Source organism: Echiichthys vipera, assembly GCF_963691815.1.
Source record: "Echiichthys vipera genome assembly, chromosome: 14".
NCBI classification, from domain to species: domain Eukaryota; kingdom Metazoa; phylum Chordata; class Actinopteri; order Perciformes; family Trachinidae; genus Echiichthys; species Echiichthys vipera.
Window position 1 is genome coordinate 21,654,741 of NC_139839.1, and position 20,042 is coordinate 21,674,782.

General features: G+C 42.0%; 3 protein-coding genes across 3 annotated transcripts in view; 2 read left to right on the forward strand and 1 right to left on the reverse strand.

Annotated features, from left to right (window-relative positions):
* p2rx5 (purinergic receptor P2X, ligand-gated ion channel, 5) overlaps positions 1-8,640 on the forward strand; it is an 11,207-nt gene extending 2,567 nt beyond the window's left edge. The window contains exons 2-12 of the mRNA XM_083926763.1: positions 1-97; positions 353-424; positions 543-618; positions 1,590-1,674; positions 1,859-1,939; positions 2,953-3,094; positions 7,614-7,747; positions 7,858-7,951; positions 8,042-8,107; positions 8,190-8,278; positions 8,384-8,640. The exon at positions 1-97 is cut by the window's left edge and continues 54 nt beyond it. Coding sequence (XP_083782889.1) covers positions 1-97; positions 353-424; positions 543-618; positions 1,590-1,674; positions 1,859-1,939; positions 2,953-3,094; positions 7,614-7,747; positions 7,858-7,951; positions 8,042-8,107; positions 8,190-8,278; positions 8,384-8,636 — 1,189 coding nt within the window. The 3' untranslated portion in view covers positions 8,637-8,640. The remainder of the gene's footprint in view (positions 98-352; positions 425-542; positions 619-1,589; positions 1,675-1,858; positions 1,940-2,952; positions 3,095-7,613; positions 7,748-7,857; positions 7,952-8,041; positions 8,108-8,189; positions 8,279-8,383) is intronic.
* Positions 8,641-10,214: 1,574 nt separating this feature from the next.
* Positions 10,215-11,754, reverse strand: emc6 (ER membrane protein complex subunit 6). The gene is made up of 2 exons (XM_083926764.1): positions 11,585-11,754; positions 10,215-10,582 (listed from the first exon to the last, which is right to left on the reverse strand). Exon 2 carries the CDS (start codon positions 10,546-10,548, stop codon positions 10,216-10,218), a length of 333 nt encoding a protein of 110 aa, XP_083782890.1. The 5' UTR covers positions 10,549-10,582; positions 11,585-11,754; the 3' UTR covers position 10,215.
* A 1,289-nt stretch (positions 11,755-13,043) lies between these two features.
* On the forward strand, positions 13,044-18,705 carry shpk (sedoheptulokinase; the record flags this gene model as incomplete). The annotated part of the gene is made up of 7 exons (XM_083927003.1): positions 13,044-13,181; positions 13,283-13,424; positions 15,006-15,180; positions 15,262-15,414; positions 15,649-15,824; positions 16,192-16,392; positions 17,104-18,705. 7 exons carry the CDS (start codon positions 13,044-13,046, stop codon positions 17,496-17,498), a joined length of 1,380 nt encoding a protein of 459 aa, XP_083783129.1. The 3' UTR covers positions 17,499-18,705.
* Between the last annotated feature and the right edge of the window lie 1,337 nt (positions 18,706-20,042).

Sequence of the window (20,042 nt, forward strand, 5' to 3'; positions counted from 1 at the left end):
CTCAGTCATCACCAAGCTTAAGGGTGTTACACTGACCAACAGCTCCGAGACAGGGCTTCACCTGTGGAGTGCTGAGGATTATGTCATACCCCCAAATGTGAGTCTGTCTATCTATCTATCTATCTATCTTTCTAAATCTCAGCTTGCAGAATACCAATATTGATGTCAGAGCACTCCCCATTTACTCTCCTGTCACGAGAGATTATGAGACTATTGAATGTCTGCTTCAGTGGATATCATTAGCCTCGGCATCTGTCGCCACAGATTTAACAATATTGAACTTCTTGGGAGTGTAATTTGTTTAACCTTTTGCTTCTCCATCTCACTGTCTGGACCTAATTTTATTTTGTAGGGTGAGCAGGTGTTCTTCATAGTAACAAATTACATAGAGACACCCAATCAGAGGCAGGGGTTCTGTGCCGAGGTGAGTATAAAGAGGAAGGGAAATGTCATTATTAGCTTTTTTCATCCTAATAACGGAAATAATTGTAGGTTACATTATGCCAGATTACCATGTCCACACCAATTGCATTTTCTCACAGAGTTTCAAGGTGCCAAGTGGACGATGTCAAAGTGATGATGACTGCGTCGAGGGGGAGACTGTAACAGCTGGCCATGGTGAGGCTCTTTTATTCTGCTCAACTCAAAATCTGAATAGCCTTTATTATGATATTAAATATATATCTGTGGCTTGAGATCTTTCATATTTGTCACTGACAATCTATTAAAAAAATGTTTTACAATGACCATGTAAATCACTAATGTTCTGGGGTCTTGTCTAGATGGTAACCCAAGATTTGCAAAAGTCTCATCAGATGGTTATGGTTTGACGGTTAAGGTTAGACATTGATCTTGAATGGTTAAAGATATAATCCGCAAGATTTTCAGTTATTAAACTGTCTTTTAAGTTACTATCTATCAAAGCGTCACTGCCGGTTATGCTGCGTTCACTTTTAATTGGAAATCGGAAAATTCCAACTTCTGAGTCAGGCTTGTAGTAAGGGCAGAAGTGTAATGTGTGTGTGTGTGTGTGTGTGTGGATTTAAGAGGGTAACATTTAGGGGACAGACTGGAAGTAGAGAGGTGAATGTGTTTCAATAAAGTTTACAAAAGAGAAAAACAAAAAGTCAACACACATAAGATGGAGGGCTCTGAAAGAACAGGCTCACCTGCAGTTACATCTTACCGCCAAAGAGGATACTAGAAACATCGTGTTTCAAATTTTACGGGTTATGACTTTAAGGTTAGATGGTTAAGGGTAGGTATTGACCTTGAATGGTTAAGGTTAGTTAGTATTGATCATTGTTGATCGGTCGTCACAGTTTTTGCAAATCTAGGGTAACCGTCCAGAAACAATCATGTCATGGTATGGCTACTACTCTAAACTCAATGTTGTCACAAGAATATTACATAAAAAAGAAATGACTCATTTTATATTTTATGTTTCAACAGTATTTTCTATTATATGAACATTATACATCACATAGCGGTACATAAAATATCAAATGTCACCCAATTCTTAAAGTCTTATTTTAGCATAAACCCTCTTTAAGCTCCACCTAGCCAAGAATCTTTGCTCTCTCCATCAGGAATAAAGACCGGATTGTGTTTAAACAGCACTGGGACCTGTGAGATACACGCCTGGTGTCCTGTTGAACACAGCAGGAGACCCACGTGAGACCCCTCCTCTCTTGCAGAACTTTGGAAATGTGCCATTTTGTGCCACTACATTGACACTCACTCTGATCCCTCACGGGGACCGAGATATTTCACAGGTTCTATTTATTACTAATGCAGCCTGTCAGCTCCATTTGTTTTGTTTTTATTTCACACATCTGTTCGTCTCTTTCACTTCCAGAGAGCCCTTACTGAGTGAAGCAGAAAACTTCACCATCTACATCAAAAATTTCATCAGGTTTCCAAAGTTTGAATTCTCCAAGTAAGTGGTGCTGATTGCTGGTGTGCTTATGGTTTCGTGACATAGATGAGTGAGTGAGCTGAGGCAATGGTGGCTTTAAATAGTTTTAGGGTGTAGAGAGCCTTCTATTTATACCAGCCTGTGCATTGCACTCAGTGAGACAGTGAAATAGTCATCCGAGACGTCCTTGACAGCGGGCCTTGCCCCGGACAGGTGTCTGATCAGATGGGGCTAGCCCAGGGAGCTGTGCTGCGGCCCTCTCTGCTGTCGTCTGTTCAAGTCCTGCAAGAAAGCAGAGAGACACTCCAAGCTACAGCTGACTGATCAGCAAGGCTCTTCTACTTACATTCTACTTACACAGCCATCTCTTCTATGTTTCCTCTAATCTTCATCTGCTCACACTTAATGGTAATTGGCTGGTAATACAAATATCTCTTAATGGGTGTTACTTGAGTGGCTGGCGGCACTACACGTCTTACAGTGTGACGCATCCAGTTACACTTACATGTACAGCCAGAGGGTGTAATGGTGTGGATCGACTGACATAGACATGCTATGTATATACTGCTGTTGGTATATGTGTAGAGAAAGACCTTCACTCAAAATCCCAAAACTCAAATTTAGTCAAGGTTAGATATCAAGTGCTGTGTATGTTGAGAAATTCTGCATATCTAAGCTTAAAGTTCAGTCAAAAAAGAATGGTATTAAGAGATCACAATAGAAGGCGTCAGTAAGTGCATTTTAAGGTTAAGCAGTAATGCTGCAAAAATAATCAATGTAAGGTCAAATATGCCAATACGAGAAAGTGAGAGAACTCTGTGACTCTGAATTGGCAGGACCAGGTGTCTGTTTCTGTCTCTCCAGCACTTCTGCTGCCACATGTGAAAACCTGACACTGGGTTTTGAAAATTGTCTTTCAGTGGTTAAAACTCAACAACAGATGATGTTTTTCGTGAAAAGTAGTACCGGTTTCCATAGTTTGTGAAACTCTGACACGATTCATTTGCTTCATGTCTGCTGTATTGACTTCTCAGGTCCAACGTCCTTGAAACCTCTGACGACAGCTACCTGAAAAGATGCTCCTACGACAAAGAGCACCATCTGTACTGCCCCATCTTCCGCCTCGGAGATCTGGTGAGCTGGACTGGACATGACTTCCAGGACATGGCTGTAAAGGTACAAAGTGTAATAATGTGCCAGTTAACACAAGTGTGCGGGAGTGATTTCAGTTCCTTTACTATCCACACACTAATAAACCATAATAGACCATCGCATTTATGAATTATGGAAATCCATTTTAGCTGCTTGTGATTTCAATAATAACCTTATAAACACCCTTTTACTACTCGTTTCATTAATTTAATCATAGCTTTTACTGACAAGAATGTGTGGCAGCCATATTGAAGGAAATCAGAACAAATGCAGTTCCTTGTCATCAATCTGTGATGGTGGATTTCTTGAGGAGATTGTCAGGGTAGAAAAACTGATCTGGGCTCTGAGAAAAGAAAGAATGTTCTGCATCTGCGACATCCCCAGTCTAGATTCAGCAGGCGCCCATCTCTCTCTCTCTCTCTCTCTCTCTCTCTCTCTCTCTCGCTCTCTCTCTCTCTTCCTCTCTCTCTCTCTATCTCTCTCTCTACTTCTCGTTGGCCTTCAATAACAGACATTCACCATGAAATCAAGGTCATTTGATAGGCTTTCTGAATCACACCGGCCACAACCGAGCCAGGGGCGCAAAGTAGTGAGGCAATGACCCCTACCCTCCTTCCTACCCCCCTACTTTCACTGCCCTTTGCCTTGACCGCACCCATGAGCTCGGTCTTTATTTTGGACTCACCTTTTGGCTTTATGTGAAACTTGGCACTGATAATGTACAGTATAAGCAAAACAGATCCCACAGTAGTTGGAGTGTGCCCTACTAACCCAGCCCAAATGTCAAACTATGCCTACACGTCTCTGGACTGAAACTAGAGCTGGACACAGCAAAGGAGTGCCATATTACACTGAAGTAAAGGGAGAATTCATTGTCCAAAATGGATTTATGCGTAATACAGAGCCATGGTCAGAGGTACAGTGTGTGCTTAATTGACAGCTCCCTGTTCAGACACACAATTAACAATGTATTAAGTAATGATATGTACAAAACAAATTAATGAGAATCAGTAACATCAGTGGTGCATGTGAGTACCAGGGTGAGTGGAAACAGTGTATGAGGGCGCTGCATGTTACAGTAAACCATATGTAGCCATGGTCAGAAGTAAAGTGCCAGCTTGAGTGACAGCTCCCTCACTCCCCATTAGTTTTGTTGCACCTGTTAGGGTGGGACAATTTACACCATCATAGAGCATTTTCACTGATGACATTTGACATGTCACAGTAGGAAAATCACAGGTGTAGATCATAAAATGAATGATAGCTAAATTCTATTTAGCTTCTTCAGTTTTTGGGTCCTGGTATTGTTCGTGCTGTCAGGATGTCACACTGGTATGGCTCACTGGGGCAATGAACGGAATGGAGCCATTATTCAGGTTATTAGTAACCTGTGCTTCTCCTGCTATAACAAGTCAAATTGTCTGCTGTGAGAAATGCATTGTTTTTGTGAAAAGGCATATTGTTATTGGTTCATATGGTTTGGTGACATCACATCCCACCATAGCTCCACCCACCTTCAAACTACTTAAAGGAATGCCAAGGCAGGTTTATTTGTATAGCACCTCTCATCAACAAGGTAATTCAGTGCTTTACATAAAACATTAAAAGTAAAAGAAACACATGAAATGTCATTTAGATATAAAATGACATTCAGGTAAAATAAAAACAAGCAAATAATAATTAAAGAATAAAGAATATCAAAGGCAAGAGAAGCAGTTTCTGAGAAGGAATTTTCAATCGTCAGTTATACATTGAGTACAATTTTCAAGACAGGTAATAGAAAGTTACAGTGCAGTAAAAGCAATCAATACATTGCATTGTTTACTGAAAGGTGGCGGCCAACAGAGAAGTCTTCAGTCTTGATTTAAAAGAGCTGAGAGTTGCAGCAGACCTGCAGTTTTCTGGAAGTTTGTTCCTGATATGTGGTGCATACAAACTGTTTAGTCCTGACTCTAGGGATACAGAGCAGACCTGCCCCATGTTTAGTCCTGACTCTGGGGACACAGATCAGACCTGTCCCATGTTTAGTCCTGACTCTGGGGACACAGAGCAGACCTGTCCCATGTTTAGTCCTGACTCTGGGGACACAGATCAGACCTGCCCCATGTTTAGTCCTGACTCTGGGGACACAGAGCAGACCTGTCCCATGTTTAGTCCTGACTCTGGAGACACAGAGCAGACCTGTCCCATGTTTAGTCCTGACTCTGGGGACACAGAGCAGACCTGCCCCATGTTTAGTCCTGACTCTGGGGACACAGATCAGACCTGCCCCATGTTTAGTCCTGACTCTGGGGACACAGAGCAGACCTGTCCCATGTTTAGTCCTGACTCTGGAGACACAGAGCAGACCTGTCCCATGTTTAGTCCTGACTCTGGGGACACAGAGCAGACCTGTCCCATGTTTAGTCCTGACTCTGGGGACACAGAGCAGACCTGCCCCATGTTTAGTCCTGACTCTGGGGACACAGATCAGACCTGCCCCATGTTTAGTCCTGACTCTGGGGACACAGAGCAGACCTGTCCCATGTTTAGTCCTGACTCTGGAGACACAGAGCAGACCTGTCCCATGTTTAGTCCTGACTCTGGGGACACAGAGCAGACCTGTCCCATGTTTAGTCCTGACTCTGGGGACACAGAGCAGACCTGCCCCATGTTTAGTCCTGACTCTGGGGACACAGAGCAGACCTGTCCCATGTTTAGTCCTGACTCTGGGGACACAGAGCAGACCTGTCCCATGTTTAGTCCTGACTCTGGGGACACAGAGCAGACCTGCCCTATGTTTAGTCCTGACTCTGGGGACACAGAGCAGACCTGTCCCATGTTTAGTCCTGACTCTGGAGACACAGAGCAGACCTGTCCCATGTTTAGTCCTGACTCTGGGGACACACAGCAGACCTGTCCCATGTTTAGTCCTGACTCTGGGGACACAGAGCAGACCTGCCCCATGTTTAGTCCTGACTCTGGGGACACAGAGCAGACCTGCCCCATGTTTAGTCCTGACTCTGGGGACACAGATCAGACCTGCCCCATGTTTAGTCCTGACTCTGGGGACACAGAGCAGACCTGCCCCATGTTTAGTCCTGACTCTGGGGACACAGATCAGACCTGCCCCATGTTTAGTCCTGACTCTGGGGACACAGATCAGACCTGCCCCATGTTTAGTCCTGACTCTGGGGACACAGAGCAGACCTGTCCCATGTTTAGTCCTGACTCTGGAGACACAGAGCAGACCTGTCCCATGTTTAGTCCTGACTCTGGGGACACAGAGCAGACCTGTCCCATGTTTAGTCCTGACTCTGGGGACACAGAGCAGACCTGCCCCATGTTTAGTCCTGACTCTGGGGACACAGAACAGACCTGTCCCATGTTTAGTCCTGACTCTGGGGACACAGAGCAGACCTGTCCCATGTTTAGTCCTGACTCTGGGGACACAGAGCAGACCTGCCCCATGTTTAGTCCTGACTCTGGGGACACAGAGCAGACCTGTCCCATGTTTAGTCCTGACTCTGGGGACACAGAGCAGACCTGTCCCATGTTTAGTCCTGACTCTGGGGACACAGAGCAGACCTGTCCCATGTTTAGTCCTGACTCTGGGGACACAGAGCAGACCTGTCCCATGTTTAGTCCTGACTCTGGGGACACAGAGCAGACCTGTCCCATGTTTAGTCCTGACTCTGGGGACACAGAGCAGACCTGTCCCAGAGGGATCTGAATGGTTCGTAGCTGAGCAGAAGATCAGAAATGTATTTTAGTTCTAAACCGTTCAGTGCTTTGTAAACCAACAATCAATTCTGTGAACGCTCCTTTAAAATTCATATCAACCAGAAAAAAAAAATGTTTTCATTGTTTGTGCACATACATTTGGGTATGTGGACTGCCTACCAACCCACAAACTGTGCCATCGACCCAGTCATTTTTTGTGGGCTGCCTGGATCAGAAAACATGGGATTCAACAAGCCATTCAGATTTGGCTCCCCTTCCTATGTCACATACAGCCTCATTAGAATTTAGTCCCTTCCGTCTGAGTATCTCCGCCCAAGGCTTGTTAAGGTGCGCCAAATTTTTCTTGCAAGCCAATCGGAGCAGACTGGGCTTTTTCAGGAGGGGGGCTTAAAGAGACAAGTGACAAAACAAAGCGTTACAGAAACTCACACTACAACTATGAACTACAACTATCCAAGAGGCTTCATCAGTTCATGTACACATCTGACCAGGCTGGGACTGGTCCAACTATCTGGTGTGGAGATCCAGGTATTTAACCTCTCACAAGGCCGATGATGTCACTGGGACCCTTTGTGCTCCAAGTACCAACGACCGTGCGCAGTTGCGTAAATTAACTGATGAAGCCTCTTGGATGAGAGGTGAAACGTCTTCCTAGACAAATAACCAAGTCCAGTTGCTTTTGACTGAAATTGCTTTGAGGATAATGACGACCTGGACAAATGAGAATATTCACAGGCTTAATCAAAATGAAACAAAAGTGATGTGTGTCAATATAGCCAAGAGCTGCACTATTATTTACAAAGTCTGTTTTTTTCAATAGGGTGGATCTGTTGGTATTCTTATTGAGTGGAACTGTGACCTGGATAAGGACTCTTCACGGTGTAATCCAGAGTACAGCTTCACCCGTTTAGATATGAACTTGAACAACTCGGTCACATCAGGATACAACTTCAGGTATGTGCTCTGAGGCATTCAACAGTAAATAGATCTGTCAGCCAGCTGCCTTCTCTGTGTCTAACCTCTTATATTTCCATCTTTTATTAACTCCTTTTCCCATCCTACAGGTATGCCAGGTATTACAAGGATCAAAATGGTGAAACATTTCGCACTTTGTACAAAGTGTACGGGATTCGCTTTGATATAATGATCAATGGCCAGGTAATGCAGTGATATGATGTGTTTCTTTTCTAAGGGAAGTACATGACTCCTGTAATAGACTTGCATTAAATGTCTTTTATTGTTTTGCAGGCTGGTAAATTCAATATTGTCCCTACAATAATTGCCATTGGTTCAGGTGTTGCCCTGCTGGGTGCAGTGAGTCATTTATTCTAATTTAATGTTGATGTGTCAGTGGATACTGTTGACAGCTTAAGTTTGAAAAAGGTTTTTCTTTCAGGGAGCCTTTGCATGTGATATGATACTACTGTACATGATGAACACGAGCTCCTACTACCGAGACAAGAAGTTTGAAATCATCAGCTTCAAGTATGACTAACGCAAACATTAATAACGGGCCTTCTTAAATCAGTCATATTTCAAACCTTGATCGTTACATTTATTGGCGCATCACTCTCATACTGTGTGAAACAGGAAAGAACGGAGCAAACATAAGGACGGTAAGACAGGACACCGGGAAAGGAGATCCAGGAAACCAGCTGCAGAGAAAGACGACGCCAACTCCACACAAAAGTCAGAGGAAGCCGAACCCACTGCAGAGAGCCAGCTGCCTGTGGACAGTCGGGGCCCCACCATTCCACGGAACACAGGACAGCGATACTCCGCCGCTATCTCTCCTCAAGGTGCAGAACCCAGGCATCATATCACCTTCTCTTCGCACAATTAAGTTTGCAGGCACACCAAGACAAATCACCTGCAGTTGTCTGCAAGAGGTGGAACCAAAAGTCGGACTGATGTCCACTTCTCACCTGGCACGACTGCTGGCATGCCACTAGCTTGAGTGATGCTTGTCCTGACTAAAGATATGTTGGTCCAGAAAAATGTTAATGTCCAAGTGGGCAAGGAAGCTGATGCAGAAATACACAGAAAGGTGGTTTCCAGTGGCTGGGTCAGGGTCCAAAGCTGGGATATGGGAGATTAGGTCCATAAATAATGCAAATCCTGTGGTAATGTGGATGCCATTAGCAGAATGACATAAAATTGATTGCCAAATAATAGAGTTCTGGTTTACAAATGCAATTGTGTATTTGTTTAATGTCCTAAAATCAATACTTAATAGCTTTTTTGGCTGTTGATCAGACTAATTAAGCATAATTTCCACTTTGACTACTATTTAGCAGGGACAGGAGAAGCTTTTGCTTCTGCTGCTTTCCCTTTCGGTCATGTGAATTGTATGATTTAAACCAAGATAATGTGTGATGATGATTAATCAAACTGACATGCCGTAAATAAACAAATAAATAAATATATGATGGGCAAGCAAAAAATATTAAATGTGATAGATTCATGAACCTCAAATGTGGGGTTTGATTGAAATAGACGTTGATTTATAAATAAAAAGTCAAATGATTTCTGCTAAATCAGTTTGCAAAATACTTTCTAAATGATTTTAGAGAAGATATTCAAAAAAACAGCTCCTGGTAGTAACATGTAAGAAAATGTGTGAACGGTCTTAATTGTTGGTTGGATGCATCATGTACTTCTGTCGTGATAGAAGTGACAGTGTACTGTTTAACACTGCTGATGCGTTTTCTGCTGGATGTTGATGATAACAGCCATGCAATGGCTACAAGACGATCTTATTCACTGTATAATTCACTTGTGAAGCTGTGGAATGCAGTTGTGATGTGCTACGAGTCTACAGTGAACAGACAAGTTCACTGCTTATGTTCTGGCTGATTGTTAATGAATGGTGCAAGACATTGAAGTGCATGGAGTCCTTTTTTGTTCTTCCTGTTAGTATTTATTGAATGGTCTTTATTGTTGGAAACAAATGCATTTGTCGTGTTTATTTCACGATGTCAACAAGTGACACTACCTGAAAGACAAACTAATACTAATGCATACAAACAAATTGTACAGAGGTATTTATTTGAATCAGTTATCAGATTTGTTATGCAGAAACTGTAACGCAAAGTGCTCACACCGTGTTAGGATGTTATCTGCTCTGATCTAGGTTACACCACAACCTACATTGTTACAACAGTGGCTCTTATCCTGGTATGGATGACACAGAGCAGGAGTTACAGGTTAAATAAAGTTCATCACCAAGTGTGGATCAGAAAGGATAACAGAACAATTTATTATGCATACTATAATTACTGAAACCTCCTCTGTTTAATCAACAGTTCATAATGGAAGAAGGCTTTTACTAATGGCTTATCTACAAACAGCAGGGCAGACAATATTATTGGTTTACATGGCATTGGATAGCATCAATTCATGGGTGTTTGTGGTGGATCATTTTAGTACACATGCACCATTCCATAGAGGAAAGTCCAGAACAGGACGTAAGTGAAAAGACCTCCAACGAGCCCCCCGGTGAAGAGCAGCCGCCGTGATTTAAAGCATTTGTTCCACCGCCGTCCGGCCTTGAGAATGAGCAGCAGAGAGAGGAGAAAAGAGGCGAGGAAATAAAAAATGAAGCCATACAGTCCAGTCAGCCCAAGGATGCCAGCTGTTGCTCCGGACAGAGCGGATACAGAGGTGCGGCAGTAGTCGAGCACGGCAGCGTTTCCCCTCACAGCAACTTCACTGATGAACTGTGGTCCCTCACGCTTGGCTAGAACTGCTGCCATCTTGGCTCTGGTCAGCTACTGCAGGAAGGTGCTCCTGTTTCAGGAGAGATCCACACACACAATAGGTACATTTACTCAAAGTACACATCTTTAGACTTTCTTACTCCACAACACTAATTTCACTGATGGAGACTTTTCACTTTGCAGCTCAAGATTTTCTGTACAACTGTCATGCACTGTTACAGATCCCCAACATGAAATAATGTTAACTCCAGCTCGACCAGACAGCTACTTGAAAAATTGCTGCTTAAACTCTGCTGTATTAGTAATAGAGCTGCAAATATTTTAATTATAATTTTTTCCCCAGCAAAGTTCTCAAATCAGATATGGAGATGTCCTGCTTTTCTGCATTTTAAACCATATTAAGGGAATATCTTCTAGTTTGGGATAGAGACAAAAACAAGACATTTAAAGACATCACATTGGACTTATACACTGGGAAGGTAATTTTCACTATTTTCTGACATTTTCTAGACCAACTATTAATAATGACAATAACTTAACAATAACTGCACAATGACTACTTCTGCTTTTTTATTATTTACAAATGATGGTGATAATATTGATTATCCTAGAATATTGATTCCCGTACTTTTATTCGGAGTATCCCTACACTGACTTGCTTTATTAATGTTAATGCCACTAACGTTACTCATTGGACAGACTTCAGCAGGTCTCTAGTTGCCGTTGTGCATTCATTCTACACTTCGACATACTAATGTTATACCACTACAAGGGTCTCAATACATTAAAGTCCCCTAATATGCGACAACGCCAAAAAGAAAAGATTATAATGAGGTATAGTACTTTGACCACGATGATCAAAGTAACGTCAGCTAATACATCTCCGACATTATTCTGATGACAACAAACGGGCACGCAAAACACAGAAAAGCGACAGAAACGGACACGACTCTAGTCATTAGAGTCTGGTAATTACAGTATAAATCCATAAGAACGGGTATCGTCGGGCGCTAACAGTTAGCATGATGCTAGCCTGCCAGCAGGACGACGGTCACCGATGACAGATTCTCACCGGAAATGAAGGCAGGACTCGTCGGCTCCTCGCGGCACGGTTACACAAACATAACCTGTAAAACTTCACAGTCTCGGATATCAGACGGTTTCTGAGGAATGTCAGCTGGGTTGGCACAGAAACAGCACATTCATTCTAGTTTGGATAACACTCCCAAGCAACGGTCGGCCATGTTCGTTCGCACTGCATTGTGGGAACATTGTAATGGAGACCAGACGATGCATTCCAGGCCATGAGAGAGTAGGATATTCTAGCTTTTATAATAGGGGACACACCTCCAGGAGCATACAGGTAAATCCCATAACTCACTGTTACTTTCTCTGTATTTATTTTATACAGTGTATGGGTATATCATATGTCCAAGCACCCAGCACTACTGGATAAACTACAGAATGTTTCACAACCTTACCCAACAACAAAAAACAAGAAAAAAAAGATATGTTTCTAAAATTTGCGGTTACCTTTCTTGTTTAAACAGCCAACATATCACTGCTTACCTAACTCTTATATTAGTAAATCATCATTGTAAGGGACTTGGGCATGTAATGTCATCTCACCCTCAGTTCTTTTCACCATCTTTATTTCATCCCAGTGTATGGTATTTACTTTATGCATTTGATTGATATGGATGAATGTCAAAATATGAAGCCCTTTTTAAAGCCTGCTGATCATCAGCATCTTAGACTTAGACTTAGACTTCTCTTTATTAATTCCTTTGCGATGATTCCCACAGGGAAATTGAATTTCCAGCAGCTTACAAAAACACAAGGGAGGTATAAAAAAAAATACAGTTAAAGAAACTAGAAGAAATATATTATAAATATATTTGTCAAACATTATTTACTCCACCATTTTAATCATCTATTTTTAGAATCTAAAATGTGAAGAATGTGAAGAATTCTGAACATACATTTGTTCAGTTTTGATGAGGAAGTATGTATTTCAGACATGCCCCCGTCCCTGTCCTTGTTCCCGTGACCTGCACCCATGGACATGCAACTTTAGCTATAGAATAACACCAATTTGTTCTGATCACCATAGATTTTGGCTTTGTTTCTTCAATTGTCATACAAGGAAGCACACTGAAGCAAATACTTCATCAGGTGGGCCATGACCTGAGTCTGGTTAAACAATACTACAAACCTGACACTGGTCTAACTCAATGGCATTATTATGTCAGAAGGAGCATTTAATGACTCATCAAACATTAGGGTCTGTAGTAGGCGAAATGTTTCCCCTCTGAGGTCAATGGCACGAACAGAGCAGAGTTTGTTTTGTTTTTTTACTGTTTTTTCCTGCAATATTTAAGTGTTAACTAATCTGTTAGGAGTAGGTTAATTAGCACATTTTAAATTTCCCATGTCTTACTTGGTTGTGAACGCAGCAGAGTTGACTTTGCCTTGTTGTGACCATGCCTGCAGCCTACAGCTGAGTGCCCCAGCACACTTTCATCGGCGCAATGTCCGCCTTCATCCTGGGTGTAGATGTGGGTACCACGTCGGTAAAGGCCGTTTTATTAGAAACTGGCTCCAGATCGGTGGCTGCGAGTCACGCTTTGGCAACTACGTCTGATATAATCGACCACAGTGGGATACAGGTGAGTGCGTTCACTGCCTCGCGACTCTACCATTCAGCTCAGCGTGGATATGTGTTTGTCCCGGGGGTGACCTGGTTTATTCCGCGTACATATACTTGCAGGCAAAAGAGCAGGAGACTGACCGGATCATAGACACTCTGAACCGGTGCATCGGCCTGCTGCCCAGGGACAAACTGCAGCGTGTCAGCAGCATCGGGCTGTCAGGACAGATGCACGGGGTTTTATTCTGGAAAGCACAGAGCGGTGAGACCACCACTTCCCTGCATGCACGCACGCTGTTGCATTTCACAAGTTATGGTAAATTGTGAAATAACAGTTGTGACCGGCTACACGAGTGTTTTGAGCAACAAATAAAGTGATATTTTCATTCTTAAAGTCAGAATCTGAATGAGGTTTATTTCCACACAGAAGGGATTTGCCTTGGTGTTTGGTGCATACAATAAACAAATAAAAGTAAAGCACTAAAGTACTGTAACAGTCAACAACATAAATGCTGAATAGAAACATTACAAAAAACTATTAAATTAAGATTACAAAAAATGCAAAGGCCTATAACTGTATACATAAAAATAACTGTTTTAGAATTCAAATTTGAAGTGTTAAAAATAAACTGTCCCCCTAAACTGTAGATAAATGTGCAAAGCACTTTCACATAACCCAATCCGAATGTGTACAAGAATATACGGGTGAAGTTGGCCATGACCCTGAAATAAAGAGGAATCCAGGATCCATAAACGCTAAGCCACCAGGCCACTGCAGTGTGTCTGCTCTGGTTATACTGTGGCCGCTGTATTTGCACATTTTCTGAATCTATACTTGCCTAAGAAGCTTTTTAATCTCATGGAAAGGATTTCATGAACATAATAATAATGCATTTTAAAAGTGTGTGTTATACTGATTCATGATCACAGGATTGGTTTTATTTCCATCCTATTAGTGAATCAGAAAGTGAAAAAACCTCATAGTTTTAGAATGTAATAAAAGACATATCCTTAGTTGAAACTTTTTAAAAAAGCTACATTTCTCCTAAAGATTGAAAATGACATTCATACTCATTTATCACGCTCATACTATTGGAGCTCACGGTTTTGTTTCAGTTCAAAGCGCCGTAGATGGCCTCAGACCCTCTGGTGTTAGTCACTACCTGCTGATCTGCTCATGTAGCAGTGTTTCCAGTATGTTATACACGAGGCTCATGGTAAAAACATGCATAATGGAGATTAAGATTCCACACCAGGGTAGAGTTTGTTTCACAATGATTTGATCCAGGACATTCTGAGGGTGTTGTTCAGAAGGTGTTATAATCGAAGCAGATGTTATCTCCGTTTTCCTAATGTATGTCCTTTTTATTATCACAGGCCCTGTTTTGTGATATGTGTGATTCTTCTAGATAAAGTCGAATGGTTCTTCCTGAGAGCATGTCTTTGGAGACGACAGATAATTCACAGTTTGATTTGGAGAACAGTTCCCGTAATGTTTAACCAGGCCACAGGCTTTAGAAACACATTAACTAGTAATGGCCGTGGAAACTTGGAAGAGTCCTTTGAAGAAGAGAGCGATGTTTTCAGACTGCTGAATTACGCTGATTATCCAGCGTGTAAACCTGATTGATTACCTTTTTAAGGTGCTTTTTGAAAATATAGTGAGCTGGACAGTTCGAGGGACCAAATTCTTCTGAGAACTTGCTCCATTGCAGCTCTTTCATAACTCTGCTGCCCTCTGCTGGTTGCATCCAAAACTTGATATCAAGATAGGTTCTTAATATTTAATCTATGCTTCTGGGTCTGCTGTGGACTATTTTTCCAAGTCTCTTTGCCCTCGCAGGATGTGATTGGTCCAAGAGGGATTTCTTCACAACCAGAGACACCAGTCAGCTGATCACCTGGCAGGATGGGCGCTGCAGCAGTAACTTCCTGTCCTCACTTCCAGAACCAGACTCGCACCTCAGCGTAGCAACTGGGTTTGGCTGTGCAACAATCTTCTGGTATATGAAACACAGGTCAGCATGCATTTAAAAAAAATCCCATGTAGAGTTGTTTGTGAAATGGAAGAGACTTTAAGATGTGTGATTTCACCGCAGGCCTGAGTTCCTTGAGGACTTCACAGTTGCAGGTACCATCCAGGACTATGTAGTGTCCATGCTGTGTGGTTTGGACGGGTGTGTAATGACGCCCCAGAATGCAGCCAGCTGGGGCTTCTTCAACACCTCCTCCAACCAGTGGAATATAGACATGTATGTAAAGTACACTTCCTGTTCAGTTCAAGTACTAAATGCATGAAAAATGTCCTGCAGTTTGTGCATGCTTGGTGTCAGTGACTTTACATTAACATGACATTAACTGAAATCACTAAACACTATGAAACTGTCATCTTGTAATGAACTGTACAGAGTTATTATGCATAACCTACATAACAAGCCACTGTGTGTGTGTGTGTGTGTGTGTGTTTGTGTGTGTGCATGCTCTAGTCTGAAGGGTGCCGGCTTTCCTTTGCGCCTGCTTCCTCAGTGTGTGCCATCTGGTGGCTTGGCGGGACAGACTAGCTCTGACTGGCACGGCATCCCTGCTGGTACGCCGGTAGGGGCCGCCCTGGGAGACTTCCAGTGCTCTGTCTACTCCTGCATGAGTGCACGGACAGATGCAGGTGAAACGAGGAAGTCCAGTCATTTCTCTCAGGGCCGGGATCCCACTTAATGCAGCTAATGCAGTACTCTTACTGTTCATAAACTGCAGATGAAAGAATCCATTAAGGGTATATCATGACATGTTGCATCCATTAGATTTTTTCTACTTTAGCACAATTGATATTGCTTCATGAGAATAACAGCAAAGCATACCAACAGTTTTAACATATCTGAAGAAAAACACTACAATAAAGAAAGTAGTAAATAAACAAATGCCTTGTGGATCAGGTGTAATCCCGTCGTCAGTGTCTCTCGCGTGTCTTGTTGGCAGCTGTTAGTCTTTATGCCTTAGATGATCATGTTTGTGTCTTTCTCCTAATTCCTCAGTTCTTAACATAAGCACATCAGCCCAGCTGACCTTCGCCATGCCAGCTGACTTCAAGCCTCCAGCCTCTCCCCAGCCTTCCTCCTCCATCTCCTACTTCCCTTACTTTGACGACTCCTACTTGGCGGTGGCGGCTTCGCTCAACGGAGGGAATGTACTGGCTACTTTTGTGGAGGTCCTCACTTCCTGGATGAAAGAGCTAGGTTTGTGTTTTTAGCCATGCTGCTAGTGTGGTTTTGGAGGTGGTGATGTGTTCAGTTCAACACTTTGGTCCAGACTAAAATATCAAAACTACTGAGTGGATTGCCATGCTATTTGATATAGACATTACTGGTCCCTAAATGATACATCCTGATGACTCTGGTGATCCCCTGGCTTCTCCTCTAGCGTCACCATGACGATGACATATGTGTGAAATGTCTCAACTATTGGATTGATTAGAGATTGTTCAGAAATGCATACGTTTTGGAAAGCATTACTGTTTTTCCCATTTTATAGTTTAATATTATACCAATGTCTTCACTAGCTCATTAGCTTTAAAATGGGGCCTACTACAACCTTAAAGACCCAGAGGAGGGTTTGGGCTTAATATTACATGGACAGTGTCCCTTGTTGCCCCCGCCCCTAGAGCCGCCATTGAGTACAGTCTCATAGAGCTGCTCGTGTTCCTGTAGACTCAGACTTATTCATTCTTTAATTCTGGAAATAACCAATCAGAATCAGTCTGGTCAGACTGTAACAGACTGAGTGACTGAGTGAGTGAATGAGCCATTTAAAACCCCAGATTAAACTGAAATCAAAGCTCAATGACGGACCAAAGAGGGCGATTTTCAGTAAACTGATATCAAAATGACTCAGATTATTGCTATTTGAAGTGCATCCAGATGTTAAATTGCTCCTCTCATCCCTCACAGGTGCGGTGATGAATGATTCGTGCTTATATGAGAAGTTGATTCATTGCGCCCTGAATCAGGAAACAAGTAACCTGAGAGTGAGTCCTACTGTCCTGGGAGAGAGACACAACCCTCTCTGCCTGGGTCAAGTGAACAACATCTCCACTACCAATCTGTCTCTGGGTCATTTGACCCGGGCACTGTGCCGTGGAGTCCTGGACAACATCACATCCATGATGTCTGCTGAGTGTCTGCAGCAGGCGGGGGTCAGCAGGATTGTGGGGAGTGGTAGCGCCATCGCCCGCAATGAGGTGCTGAGGCAGGAAGTGGAGAAGGTGTTTCCTCTGCCGGTGGTATACGGACAAAATGCAGACTCTGCTGTCGGCGTGGCCATGGTCCTCGCTGACCGACTTTGAATGAGAGGTGTAATCCACAGGGGAATCAAACACTGTGGGAAAATATCAGATGATATCAAATGGCATCGCTTTGTTTAAACATCCTATATTGCAATGAGGGGACAAAGATCGCAGATGTGGAAAACCCGGACCAATCAGAGCAGACTGTGCTTTTTCAGGCGGGCGGCTTAAAGAGACAGGCGCTAAAACAGAGTGTTTCAGACAGAGGGTGATACAAGCGTATTCAGACAGACAGTATGAGAAAAATATTGTGGTTTTTTTTATAAACAGTTAAAATTTGATTAAACCATGTTCTAGTAAGAACCCTAAATACAAATATGAAGCTGATAATTAGCAGAATAGGTTCTCTTTAAAAAAAAGCTGAAATGCTACAACATATTTTGCTCTGGTTGCCAGGACAGGGATCAAAAGTCTTGTGTGGAGTGTAGAGCTGCCATTTTGCAAAGCTGCTCCTCTTCAGAAAAAAACCTACCGTTGAAGAGCTCATGTCTCCACGTAAATCAGCCTCATTGGAGGAATATAAAGTGCAGCAACTTAATTAGCTATCGCTTAGCTTTACAGCTGTTGGTTTCTGCACCAGTGCAGATGCAGTAAGAGTCGAATGTGACACGTTCATGCTCGTTCCCTGTGTTGATGAAAGGCATTATATAAAATCTGTGAAGTAGATGGAAATTACAGCACTGCTGGAACGCTTTGAAGACCGCAGATTCATGATCCATAACAGGATCTCCACATTTGAGTTACGGCATGGTTCATTAGCGAGGCCAGTGAGATGAGGTCTGGCAACATGTTAGCGTTCCAGCAGAAAATAGGCTTTCAAGGAAACGCCTTTTCCTCCAAGTCATTTTCTTGCACTTCTATATTTCTCATGGGTTATATGTTGTTGCATGCTTTTAATTTCCACTTATCATCCCATTGAGTCTAAAACGATGTGATATTTAAAAAACGCCCCGTTCACCTGAGCTGTGGTGATGTAGTAACACACTGACATGGTCAGGGGTACTGTGTAGAATGAATATTGCTTAGTTCATACACAATAAAGTTAAGGTGCCATGAATCTGAATCTACAGTCACCAGTCATTAGTGTATTCCTTTAATCACATCTTCATCACTTCTCCTTTAATTATAAACTACTTTTCTGTAGGAATGATGATTCTGCAGGACTTTTTCCAGTGAGCTGATTGGTCAGTGTAAATGTTTCGATCTAATTCTCCATGGAGTTTATCCATGGATTTAAACATTCTGGTTATATTTTCTTCAAATTTGTCCAGTGTCGTCCAATTGTTTCAGGAGGGAGTCCTTACTGTTCGAGTGAAGGTCTGCATTGATGATTAGGGCTGGGCAGCATATTGATATTATCAATATTATGAGGCTAAATGTCGTCTTAAATTTTGGGTGTGGTAATGTGAGATGGTGTTTTTACCGGTTTTAAAGGCTGCATTACAATAAAGTGATGTCCTTTTCTGAACTTACCAGACTGAACTTAGCTCTTCTGTTTCTGTTTCATTGAATGCACTTTACTGATTATTATTTATATCAATTTAATTGTGTAAAAAACTTGTGAAAGTGCCAATACAGCCTTACAATATCGTCGATGTTCAGGTATTTGGTCCAAAAATACGATATTTGCTATTGTCTGTATCACCCAGAACACCCACTACTCTTGATTTGAAGTCTTAATCTTTCATTTTGAACTTACGACTGTTGTTGTTTCCCCCCCGTTTTTTTTTTTTTAATTTTGCCTGTAGTATAGTTGTTGTTTTTCTTGTTGTTGATCTTAACTTTAGCAACCTTTGTTGAATTTATCGTCCCTCTGCTGGAGCTGTTTGTCATGACTGGATGCTTGTTTTATGATTCAGTACATGAAGTTATCAAGGAAAACGAATTGTTCTGAACTGTTCAGACAAAGAAGGTACTGTATCTGATGTACGGATATCTACAAAAACATTTTAAAAGTTGATTGTAAAAAAAGTTTACCTTGCATAGCTTCCAGCATGTGCATCAGACGAGCGTCGACACAGATCACAGCAAACCAGCCTTACACATGGAATAATTAAGAACAATAATAATGTTATTCTCTATTACAATGAGCAAATCCCAGTACTGTTTCTACAGCTGTCACTGTGGAAATATGCACATAATATGTTATTACTGCCAGTTATTAAATTTTTGTCTCTCAAATGGCCATTAGTTCACACCAGATGTGACTAAAGTACAAATAAATCAGTATTAATAATTCATTTTTCTCTCTACGAATGAATGCCACTGTACTTTACTGTTGATGCTTTCTTGACTAGTCATCACGATTATATTTTATTATTTTATTATTTTATTGTGAATGGAAAGAACTATCTCTGTATACAAAGGCACACTCATAAAAAAAAAAATCAAGTTAATACAATACATACAATATCAGAGGTAGTTTATTTTCAGTTCATTTTGGTAAACATTTGAAATTATTAAAGGGTAATCATCTCACTATGTGAAGAAGGCCTGTGTGCCCTGTTTAACTGAAAAAAGGGAGTTATCTTTAGGAAGGAACTC